This window comes from Rhinatrema bivittatum, chromosome 16 (genome assembly GCF_901001135.1).
Source record: "Rhinatrema bivittatum chromosome 16, aRhiBiv1.1, whole genome shotgun sequence".
Taxonomy (NCBI): Eukaryota; Metazoa; Chordata; class Amphibia; order Gymnophiona; family Rhinatrematidae; genus Rhinatrema; species Rhinatrema bivittatum.
Window position 1 is genome coordinate 8,800,968 of NC_042630.1, and position 12,232 is coordinate 8,813,199.

Genomic DNA, 12,232 nt, shown 5'->3' on the forward strand with positions numbered 1-12,232 from the left:
CTGGACTATTCCCAAATGGTCTTGTCATTGCTGAGGTCTCAACTGTCTGTATCATCATATCAGCAACCATCAGCTGTGGTTAACTTACTGATGTCCTGTTTTCCATGAAATCTGCAGTTAGCCTCCTGAGTACCTGCTCGTTAATATATTTGATCTCATGACTTGTTTCTTGTTATAAGCAAGAAAAATGGCATTTGTATTCTCAGAACTTATAGCCCTTATGTCAAGCAATTACACTAGCAATATAAGTGGTTATCTTTGTTCCACTAAGTTCTATCGCTTACAACGTTCTTCACGTAAACTAAATCCTTAAATATTTTTTCCACATCAGTGCATAGGAATTTGAGTATAAACATCTGCATAGCCCTTAGAAGCAATAATAACCATAATTTTCAGCAACAGCTAGAGAGGACTCTCTAATCATAACACTTGCAGCAGGTGCCATAGACATCTTCCTTCTCTGCAACCTTTCTTTTATCTGACAGTTGTTTTACTAACTGAGGTTGGCTAAGTGAGCCCAGCAATTAGACAAAGCCCCTAATACACAAAGTCCAGCTGAATGGAATGTACCAACCCCATTCAAATTATCCAAGCCCAATGCATCTTTTTCTGAGACCCAAACATCAAGCTGATAACACTTTGAAAATGATGGGAAGGAAAACCAGCTTGCCTCCTTTGTTTTAACCATTTTCTTCCAGTGAAACTAACAAGCTCCCCCGCTGAAGCTGTGTTGTCATGACTGGCCTGTGCCCTGGAAGAACATCCTTGTTGCTCTGGATGGGTGCAGATTTAATAGAAAAAAAAAAAGAGAGGAGCAAAATTCCTTCAACACAGCTGAGGAGCAGCTTTTCATGGGCACCTGCTTGAGGAATTGCACTGATACGGTGTAATGCATGAATATAGGTGCATGGCACACTCAAGGTCATGTAGAACTTTATTTTATAAATAGATGGAGAAATGATAGAGGAGCAATACATCCAAAATAAGAAATGGTCTGATTTGCTGTTAGCATAGTGAAGAAATCTGTCATGGGTGTATCTTATGATTTTATTATTATTGCTTTTTAACTTTGTTTTGTGTTTTAAACTTTTAGATAAGTTCTGTTTAGATGAGTGTAAACAGCCTCGGCTGAGTCTCAAATCCTATGAGCGGGTGCAGCTTGTAAGTTCATCCCCTTTGCTTGCCTGGGATTTGAAGTGACTTTAATCGGGCTGGGCTCAGTCCAGGGTGCATCACTCTGCTTTCTGAGAGGGATCTCTCCCCCTCTTCTCCCTCTGCACTGCATCGAGTGCTGCTGCAGCCTCCACGGCGACCTTTAATGTGCCAATGACGGCCTCCTGGGCTGGGACACTGCAAACTGCATGGGAAGACAAAAAAAAGATGAGGAGGTGAAGAGGAGTCGTAGCACCTAACATTCCAAATGGCTTCATTCCTGTTCTGCACGGTGACTTCCTCTGGTGACATTAATGGGGTTCCCTGTTGCTAAAGGACTGGTGATGGTGGTAAACCGTGCATGGGTTAAAACTGGGGGCTGGCCAGGAAGAAGGAAGCGTAGGGAAAGTAATTACAAAGTGAAATAGGAGGGTGTCTGATGTTTAAAAGCACAAACCGCTGTCTGATGCACTTGATTCCTTTGACGGTTTTATGGTAATCTTTTTTTCTTAATAATGCTGTCGTATTGAACATCTTTGTCTCTCTAGCTTTAATCTCTGGGAATTTAAGAGAAGGGCATGCCACCAGCTTTCCTAAGTGTGCTGTTTGCTCCTGATCAGATTTATACTCACTGTCCAGGGCCTTCTCTGCCACATCCCTTCCATGGCGTGCAATGTGAGCCAGATCCAGGAAGGCATAGCCCACATCCTGGCACTCCTCCTCCCCCAGCTCGTCCAAAGGCTCACTCACCACTGTGAACATTAATCTAAGGAAGGAAGGAATGGTTACTGACATTAGTGCCTGGTGTTGATTCAGGTGATAAAGGGGTGCGGAAGGAGATTATAGGAGAAGAGGCGAGGCTTGCTCCATTGACTGCATGGAAACAGCCCTGTGCTTGAGGTTTGTGTCGATGTGCGCAAAGTTGCTGCCTCGTAGCTGGAGAGCACATGGCAGCCCTTTATTAGCCAGGGCCTATTAGTAAAAAGACAAGCATTGTCCTGTTTCTAAACCATTTTGTACTTCTAGCTCAAGTCTACTGAAACGCTACTAATTTCACTCATGGACTACCTACTCTCTGGTATTGATAAAGGCCAAGCATATTTTCTAATCCTCCTTGACTTCTCGGCGGCCTTTGACACCGTCAACCATGCCCTTCTTCTAAAACAGCTGGCAAACATTGGTTTAACAGGTGCCACACTAAACTGGTTCAAAACATTTCTAGAAAACAGAGGATACAGAGTCAAAATTCATAATAAAGAATCCCAATACCACCCTTCTAATAGAGGAGTGCCGCAAGGATCATCACTTTCACCCACCCTTTTCAATGTCTACCTGCTACCACTCTGCCAACTACTTACAAAATTAAGCCTGAAACATTTCCTTTTTGCAGACGACGTACAGATCGTAATCCCTATAAAAGAATCAATCTCAAAAACAATGGAATACTGGGACAGTTGCCTATTAGAAATTAAACTTCTCCTCAACAGTCTAAACCTTGTACTCAATGCTTCGAAAACAGAATTCCTGCTCATATCACCGGAAAACAATAACACACTTCCTAAACCACCCACACTCCTTCAAACAACCCACGTAAGAGACTTAGGAGCCATCCTAGACAATCGTCTCAACCTCAAAACATTCATTAACCAAACCACCAAAGATTGCTTCTACAAATTACATATCCTGAAAAGAATAAAACCGCTGTTTCACACTCAGGACTTCAGAACAATCTTGCAAGCAATAATCTTTTCCAAACTAGATTATTGCAACTCATTACTATTAGGCCTCCCAGCTTCTTACACCAAACCTTTACAAATGGTTCAGAACTCTGCAGCCAGAGTCCTTACAAATTCCAGGAAAATTGACCACATTTCACCTACCGTGTTTCCCCGATAGTAAGACACCCCTGATAGTAAGACGTAGTGGGAATTTTAGGGGGGGTCGGCTAATGTAAGACATCCCCCGAAAGTAAGACGTAGTAAAAAAATTATTTTTAAATACCTGTCGGAGGGCCGCGTGGGTCCAGGCGGCTGGCGGCGGGAGCCGGGTGGTCGCGTGTTACCGTAAATCTAGGCCGCGGGCGGGTGGGCGCTTGTTCCAGGCGGCGGGTGGACGTGCGTTAGTTCGAGACGGCCGGCGGGTGGTCACGTGTTAAATCTAGGCCGGGTCGCACAGGCGCGCATTCATTCACTGCCGGTGGGGCAGCCCCCACCGGCAGTGAATGAATGCGACCCCTGCGATTCGATGCTCAAGGCAGTCACATGCCGTGACGTCACGGCATGTGACTGCCTTGAGCATCGAATCGCAGGGGTCGCACAGGCGCGCATTCATTCACTGCCGGTGGGGGCTGCCCCACCGCCACCGGCAGTGAATGAATGCGCGCCTGTGCGACCCGGCCTAGATTTAACACGCGACCACCCGCCGGCCGCCTCGAACTAACGCGCGTCCACCCGCCCCCCCCCCCCCCCCGCCGCCGCCGCCTGGAACAAGCGCCCACCCGCCCGCGACCTAGATTTAACACGCGACCACCCGGCTCCCGCCGGCCGCCTGGACCCACGCGGCCCTCCGACAGGTATTTAAAAAATTCGACTGTTTTTCCAATATAAGACATACCCTGAAAGTAAGACATAGTGGGACTTTTGGGGGTAAAAAGAAAGTAAGACGCTGTCTTATATTCGGGGAAACACGGTATTCTCAAAAACCTCCATTGGCTTCCGATCCACTATAGAATCATGTACAAAACCATTAACATCATATACAAAACTATCAACCAACACACGCAACTTGACCTACAAATACCACTTAAAAAATTCACCTCCGCCAGGCCTATCAGGGAACACTACAAAGAGTCACTCCAAATTCCAAAGGCCAAAACCTACCAACATAAATCCTTGAGTCTCAGAGCCTTCTCATCAGCAGGTCCAGCTCTCTGGACCTGCTGATGATAAATATTCCTGCTGAATATTTATTATTAAATATTATTATTATTATTAAATATTATTATTAAATATTTCAGGATAAATATTCCTGCTGAATATTTATCATACTATTACCATTCACAACTGTCATATTTATTCATTTGATTACCTATGTACCGTTTCATTTTTCACTTGCTATTCTAATGTATCAATAGGCTGAAATGTAAATATTGTGCTGTTCAATTTCTCCCCTTCCATCCCAAGTTTATTTTCCTTGTTTTTTGTAACTTTTCCTCTCCCTTTTTCTGATTCACTGTATTTAAAGTTCAAGGTTCTTATTGAAAATATTGTTTTTTTACGTTACGTTATGCTTTACACTCCTTGTTATTTGTAAACCGGGTTGATGTGATGCCTATCATGAAACTCGGTATAACAAAAACAATAAATAAATAAAGTCTACCTCCCCTTGGTAATTTCCTTTTAAAACTACACCATCCTTTCTGACCCTGTCAGCGAGAAAACATGGAGCTGGTTTTGTATTTGTCGGCCTGGCCAAGAAGCATGGAGAGCCGAAGCCTGGAGCAGGGGTATCTTACTTTCCTCCTCCCTCTTCCAGCAGCGCTGCCAGGCCTTCTCGCTGTGCCTTGTTTTCTTCTCTGTCCACGTTGATCACTGTGGGGCAAAAAAAACCATCAATTCCCAACAATAGAAGCTGCTCTGCTATAACACACGGTCTCAACTGCAGTGCCATAGGGACCGGTGGCACTTTATGCTTTTTAACCGTTAAAATGCACGTGTGAGCTTGGCGGAGGCGAGTTCAAAGGTGGCAGTGAGCTGTGGGTTTATAAAGCGAGGCCCGCTGACCTCTGCTGTAGTTGAAGTGAATCTCCTCCCCAGCCGTGGGCTTGCGCAGGGAGCAGGGCGTCTCCGTCTCCACCGGCGGGAGGCCCGGGAAGTGGTACTCCACGTACACCTGCTGCACGCGCTCGTCGGCAGCCACCTGCGAGCGGGGGTCCAAAGTCAGCGATACCACCTCGATGCGCAGCTGATCGGACTGCTGGAAAAAATTAAATAAATAACGGCTGTAGGTGAGTAGATCAGCCCAGCGAGGCGGCTTCCTCGCCCATCCTTGATGCAAGCTCTTATCTGTAAGAAGAACCAGGGCGTGTGCATGTAATATGTGAGCGCAGGGGTGAGAGTTAAAGCACCACACTCGGTGCTATTGTGTAGGGATGCGGAGATACCCATCACCATCGAGCATCTGGCCTTGGCTCTCGGGCTGGCACGGAGCGCTGGTGTGCGATTTAAGGGACCATTTGCAGGACTGACGGCTACCATTCTATTTTCAGTTCGTTAGGGCCTCTCATGAGTGCTGCTTCAGTCTTCCCACGCGCAGGCTGCGTTTCCTGCTCACCAACTTAGGCCGCCTCTGTCGTCCGGCCACCACGATAACTTCATCACTGTCTGTGGATGCATCGAGGGGAGCAGCTGTGCTCGGCGGCAGAGGGAAGAGAATTATTTTTTTTCAGGAAAACAACGAAGCAAAGCTTTAACTACGCAGCCACCTTTCCCAGTCCCTCCCACTCTCTTCTCGTTTTTGCCAAAGTAGATCTAAGCACGCAGCATTACATCTGATCCCCCATCAAAACACACTGCACGTGTAGCCGTGGGCCAGTGGGCACAGTTTTCCCTCCGTCGATATTTTTGTGTTGGTCTCGGGGATGGGAGCTCCGCAACACCTACCTAAACTAATCACCAAAAAAATGGGCAAAAAAAAAATCAATGGGGAATGTAATTTCTCTTTTCCCAGAGGGAAAAATCAGAATCCCACTGGCAGGCAGCAAAGGGCTACAGTCTGCCCTGTACCCAGGCGCTGATGCCATTGCTTCAACAAGGTCGATGTTGTTGTTTTTTTTTAAAAAAAGCACCTGTTTTGCTTTTTCATTTAAAAGGACAGGGTCTCTACCCCTAACTGTTAAGGAGGCAGGAGGTCACGCATCAGCCATGGGCGGCAGCAGCATCTCTGAAGCCTCCGTGCCTCCTCCCGCGGCGGCAGGGTAGGGGTCAATAAAAGCCACCTTGCTCGTAGGACGTTGACCTTGTCCTCTTCCCGGATCCCTCGGAGGCCGTCCCTTCATCTGAGCGGGGTGCGGGGTGCTGGGGGCCCCCATCCTCTTTGGTTTCCAACAGCGGCTGCCGCGGCCCCGCTCCTGCCACCTGAAACGGGCAGAGGGGGGGGGGGGGGAATACAAAAGGCGTAACGCGCCTTTCTCTGCCAGTTGCCTGGCTTCCTTCTCCCGGCTTGCTCATTTTTATTTATTTTTTTTTTTTTGCTCTTTGCTCACCTCCGCAGCTCTCCCAGCGCCGCTGCCTTCCGGGACAGAGAGGACGGGGCTCCCGCAGGCAGAGGGCACGGCGGCTTTCTCCCTCCTCTGCTCTCCTGCCGCCTTCCTCGGTCTTTCTGCGGTGGCCCGGCGGGGAGGCAGCGCCACCCTGTGCTGGAGGTGGTGCAGACGAGAAAGAGAGAGAGAGAGAGAGAAAGCTCGCGCCTTGCAGCGACTAAAGGGATCGGGCCGCTGAGTTCTTAAACTGTGAATGGGGCGGGGGGGGGGGAGAGAGACAAAGCTGTAACCAAAATTCCCTGTCTCTGAGAATGGAAATTCCAAAAAATAAAAAAAGCTTATCCCCCCATGTCGTGCGAGCTGGGGCTTAATAAAAGGGCTGCACTTTAGAGGGGGGGGCCAGTGGGTGAGGCTCTTGCTCTGCTCAAATCTTGCACCTGAGCGGGAGGGGGACTGACAGCGAGCCGGGCCCCTGGGCAGTAAGGGCCAATGGCCCCTAACCACCCCCTCTAAGGCGAGGGGAGAGGGCGTGAATGGTCAGGCCCCCCCTGCACCTCCGGTCATGCAGATTCGGTGCTGATCGTGGCCTCTTCCAGGAGGGTTTCAATGCAAAAGGCGGGCGATGGCTGCGTTCACCTGCGCTGGGGCATTCGTCACGTTTACAGAGAAAGGGGGGGTTGTAATTATAACAAAGGGAAACAGTCGCCGGCTTTTATGCTTTGTTTTGGGGGGGGGGTTTTGTCAGTTGATATTAAATTTTACAGCAGAAACATGGTACACAATTTTGACTTTTTTTTTTTTTTTTCCACAAAAGGCCCAAATTTGTTTTGTTGCTGGCTCTTAGCCCAGAATCTTCCTCCTGATTCTTTTGGGCTTTCAGCTCACCTCAGGGATGGAGCTGGGCTTCGTTGCCACTCCCTGAGGATTTTCAGCCGTTTTAATTGCCCCAATCCCAGCTCATCCTGCCCAGTCATTGCCACCACTGCCCTGGGCTGGGAGGAGGGGGCCACGCACCAGGACCCTTTCCAGGACTCTGCAAGCCACGAGTCCTAAATCTGGCCACGGGGCGATGTCATTGCATCAAGACACAGATCCCACCCCCCAGGGCTGTGAACGCCTTCCGCAGCAGCCGCAGCCCCCGAGTGCAAAAGGCAGGGTCCGGGAATCCGGGCAACGCAGCACAGCCTCCAGCCCCTCAAAAGCCTTTTCACGGTTTCCACAGCTAAAGATGTCTGATGGCTTCCAGCCCTGGAGAGGCTCAGTTGTACCTTATTCCAGTGCCAGCCCTCCATCAGCGTGGTTTTCCTTTTTGGCTCACCTCCCTGAAGGTTTCGGTGTGGCTTCTCTGGAAGCTTTTCACCTTCCTCGCTGCAGACTGCCACAGCCCGCTCTCTGCAGGAGTGTGAGGAGCACGTCGGGGCTCAGGGGATCCTCCCTGCTCCAGAATATAAATGGTACACGTTTCGAGTCAGATCCTCTCCACCACAGTCTCCACCCCACCCGCCCCTTGTGCTGGTGCCACCGTGCATCACCTGCCTCTCCTCCTCCGTCAGGGTCTCCAGGGCCGCGTCGACCACAGGATCCGCCTGGGTGGGGGGAGGCCACCCCGGACGCCGGTACGGGAGCTTCCACTCCAGGATCAGGCTGATGGACCCGTTGGGGGAGCCGTCGGGAGCTTTCAGAGAAAAGTCTCCTGGAGGAGAGAGAAGGACGAAAACAAGGAAGGTGGAGGAGAGAGAGATGGAATCCCCCGGGCAGGGGGCGGAGAGAGCCCGTGGGATGCACCTGTCTGGCAGTCCATAGAGCACAAAGGGATTTGGGATTTCCTGCTTACCAGCGGAAAGGAGAATTGATGGTACCTGGAACAGACCTAATGTACGTCCTCAAGAAGCTTGGATGCAATTGCTATGGACTGTGCATGCTGTGGAAGACTAAGTATCTGTGTCTTTTTTTTTTTTAGTACCGTTATGGTTTTCAATTGTTGTACTCTGCTCTGAGTGGTCTGTTTGGGCGTGGAAGGTTGAATAAAACAACTCCAAATATTATTATAGATACACACATTATATAATGTGAACTTCCCTTCCAGCATGTTGTTGGGAGAAGATGGGGGGGACAGGGCTTAATATCAGATTTTTGGTGGATTGGTTAATCGTTTTGCTCAGCTTTGGGTTCCCATTGGTGGGAGGAAGGTGGAATACGAGCCCAAATCATAATAAACATTCTTCTGAAATTAACAAAAAAAACCCAAAATTTGTAGGGTGTAGAGAAGCCGTCCTCTGTGTACATGAGATGGCACAGTTGCTCCATCATTGGGCTTAATCTATGGCAGGTAATGGATTTTTTTTTTTCTAAAGCAACAATAATTTAAAAAATTCCCTTCTGCAATGAGCTGCCTCCTAGGGCAGAGAGCCCTCTGTGCCATCCAATGCCCCCCCTTACCACCACCACCAGGTGCGTCCCTACCCTTGATGTCTCTTCCATGTGCCAAGGGCAGCAGAGGCACCCGGGTCTTCCCGAGGTACCATCCAAGATCCGGCTCCTCCTCGTCAAACACGTACAGCTGCAGGGCGCCCAGCCTCAAGTAGCGATCCAGGTGGCAGGTCACGCGCACGGGGAAGGCGGTGCTGTCGCCAAACTGCGGGCTGCGGCTGCCGGGGATGGTGGGAGTGTCGTGCTCGGGAAAGTCGTAGAAGCGGTACGTCGCGTAGGGGTGGGGCGCGGAGCCTGGCCGGCGGCTCCTCAGGGCCCGGCAGCCAGAGATTTGCACCAGGAGCTCGTTCCTCTCTCCCTCCGGGGCCGGGAGGCTGCAGGGCTGAAAGAAAGAAAGGACTTCCATGGCGGCAGGTGAGGCCAGCGGCAGGAGGAGAGACTGAAACTCTGAGGGCGGCGGCGATTGGATTTAATCCTCACCTCCTGGTGCGCCTGCTCTGGCCGTAGCGGCTCCCGGCGGCTCCCCAGGGTGGCAGCCAGGTATCCCAGCGCCTCCTCCCTCTCCTGGGACTGGTGCACAGCCTGACCCATGGGGCGATGCAGTCTCATCCAGTACTCCAAAATCCCCAGCTCCTCCCTGCTGGTTCCTGAGGGAGAGGGAAATGGATGAAGGATGGACGACCAAGCCTGAATTTCTGTATCATCTTCTACTGAAAACAATAGGAATACGGCCACCGCTGGGGTGCATGGTGGGTGTAGCCCCCAGAGGAGAAAGAGAAGAATCTTTATATCCACAAAGAGCAAAAACCAGGCATGAGTTGCTAGCCCTCACTACACTACAAATCCCAGCATGCGACAGGACGAACCCAGTGCCTGCATCTGTGCACCACAGTGGCAGTTGGGAAGGAGGGATAGGAAGTCTCTTTCTGTCTAGCCAGATCCGCCCTCCCTTACCGCATAGAGTCGCAGTGCCATAAACCCTCTCCCGAGTCTCCAGCACCACGTTAAGCTGGAGCCGGCAGCCTCCCAGCAGCCGGTGCTCTGTCCCCAGGGCCTGGTGCAGATCCAGCCGGGCCGAGGCCCCCCGCAGGTACCGCAGGAAGGCGGGGTCCCCGCGCACCGCGTACCGCGAGGTGAAGTCGTACAGCGGCTCCGCGCCGGCCACCACTGGGGTGCAGTGCGTCTCAAAGTCGTAGAGGGAGTAGGTGAGGAAGGTGGCCGGGCAGGGCTCCCCCACCCTCTCCCGCAGAGCCTCGGGGGTGAGGAAGGCTCTGTGGAGGTGCAGCTCAAAGAGGTCCTCTCCTCGGAGGAGGGGCGGGGTCTTCGTTCCGCTGCACTCCATGCCGCCGGCGGCGCCGAGGGAGGGGCGGGGCCGGGCGCCGTAGGCGATGTCCTTCAGTTGTTCTGGAGAATGGTGAAGGGGGGGAAAAAAAAAATTAATGAAAGCGTCACGCCGCACGTAAGCTACACAAATCATTCAGAAAGCCGGGCTTCAATCCAGGCTCGGCCTCCTCGAGGGCTGGACCGAGGAGCAGAATAACAAGAGGCCATGCATGAAGACCCCCCCTGAGGAGAGCCAGTTGAGGAGGGAGGTCGTACCTGACAGCTTCCTGATGAGAGCTGGGTAGGGAAGACATTGTGATATGTGTTTGATGGCTCCCTGATAAAAGCCAAATGAGGTCCGAGGTGAGAGGCTTCAGGCGCTATAGCTCCCTGATGAGAGCTGGATGGAAAAGAGCGACGGCTTCCTGATTTGATGGGACAAGGAGAGAGGCTGCATAGAATGTTTCCTTGATGAGAGCCAAATGGGGAAGGAGCAAAGAGAGACGTTATCTGTGCTTCCCTGATGAGGGCTGGAAGGTACGGTGTGACGAGAGAGACCGTGCACCATTACCTCACTGCCAAGGCCGGCTGGGGGAGGGAAAGATGAGGGCGAGCCTGGCCTGTCCCCTGGAAGGAAGCCCAGCGCAGCTCTGCTGAAGTTACCTTGCAGCTGCCGAACGCGGGCGCTCCGCAGGTCCAGGAGCCGAGCGACCCTCTCCGCCTCGTCCTCTCGCTCTCGTTTCCTCCGCTCGGCCTCCAGCGTCACGGCCTCCAGTTCCGCCTGAGAGGCAAGCAGATGCAGACACTCAGGGGGGTCAAACATCCAGCGTCCTAGAGCAAGTGCCTTCTCGCAGATCTCCAGCTTTTTTATAAGATTGGCAGGGGAACCCTGCACTGCGGTTACCCGGTGCAGACGGCGTGCTGTAGCGCTCCGTTAAAAAGTGCAACATTCTAGGGGCTTAGTCAATAAAAGCTATTTCCGTAAGCACAGGATTGGGAAAGGTCCGTTTTTAATAAGGCCCTGTGGTGTTGATTGCATTAATCAGTCCACAACACTGGGTCATTGTTTGTTTATTTTAATCACTTATATCCTGTACCCTCCAAAATTTGGGGTAGGATACGCGAGCGGCATACAGAGCTATACTTGTCAAGTGCAGTGAACTGTTAAATACATTTCTCTAGCTTACCATTTAATTGGCAGATGGCACACAAAAGTATTCAAAGAATTTCCAATACAATCCGACTGTGAAGCATTGCGGAAGGGCCTTGCCAGACTGGGGAACTGGGCATCGAAGTGGCGGATGAAATTGATTGTGGACAAGTGCAATGCGATGCACAAATGGAGGGAAACAAATTCCTAACTGTAGGGGCACAATGCAGGGTTCCATATTAGGAGTCAATACCCAGAAAAAGGATCCTGGCACCATGGACAATGCTTTGAGATCCTTGGTTCAGCGTGCAGCGGCCGTCAAAGAAAGCAAATAGGCTGTTGGGAATTATTGGGAGAGGAGTGGAGAATAAAGCAGAACATATCATAATGCCTCCTACTGATGCATAAGTGCAACTGCACCTTGAGCGTTGCGTGCAATTCTCGTCATCCCATCTCAGAAAAGATAAAGGCCAACGAGAATGATGATAAAGGGGGTGGAATGGGCTACTCTTTGAGAAAAGGCTGAACAGGTTGGGGCCCTTCAGCCTAGACAAGGGACAACTGTGTGGGGGGGATAGGATGGAAAGGTATAAAATCATGAGCGGGGTGGAAAGGGTAAATAGGGAACAGTTATTTGCCCTTTCAAATATTCCTAGAACTAAGGAACACGCCATGAAACTAACGAGTAGCAGAGTTAAAACAAATTGGAGAAGAAGTATTCTTTAACTCAACGCAATTATTTTACTCAAAACAATTTTTAGCTAGGTAGACTTAGGGAAGCCATCAAGTTAGCAGCAAGGACTGGATCTACTCTTCGGGATCTGCCAAAGAGTATTGACCCCATCGCAGTAACAAATATACCTATCCCTGCAATACACCCAAATGGCCAGGAGATGGCACCATTGTCTTGGAGATTA

At 50.7% G+C, this 12,232-nt stretch overlaps 1 protein-coding gene across 1 annotated transcript in view; it reads right to left on the reverse strand.

Annotated features, from left to right (window-relative positions):
• Positions 1–1,221: 1,221 nt before the first annotated feature.
• The window catches only part of RPGRIP1 (RPGR interacting protein 1), a 19,087-nt gene continuing 8,076 nt past the window's right edge, over positions 1,222–12,232 (reverse strand). The window contains exons 14-26 of the mRNA XM_029581464.1: positions 10,545–10,946; positions 9,822–10,316; positions 9,323–9,625; positions 8,876–9,224; positions 7,945–8,294; positions 7,731–7,847; positions 6,416–6,568; positions 6,149–6,287; positions 5,485–5,558; positions 4,935–5,127; positions 4,667–4,742; positions 1,785–1,918; positions 1,222–1,357 (exon numbers count right to left, since the gene is read on the reverse strand). Coding sequence (XP_029437324.1) covers positions 1,233–1,357; positions 1,785–1,918; positions 4,667–4,742; positions 4,935–5,127; positions 5,485–5,558; positions 6,149–6,287; positions 6,416–6,568; positions 7,731–7,847; positions 7,945–8,294; positions 8,876–9,224; positions 9,323–9,625; positions 9,822–10,316; positions 10,545–10,946 — 2,910 coding nt within the window. The 3' untranslated portion in view covers positions 1,222–1,232. The remainder of the gene's footprint in view (positions 1,358–1,784; positions 1,919–4,666; positions 4,743–4,934; positions 5,128–5,484; positions 5,559–6,148; positions 6,288–6,415; positions 6,569–7,730; positions 7,848–7,944; positions 8,295–8,875; positions 9,225–9,322; positions 9,626–9,821; positions 10,317–10,544; positions 10,947–12,232) is intronic.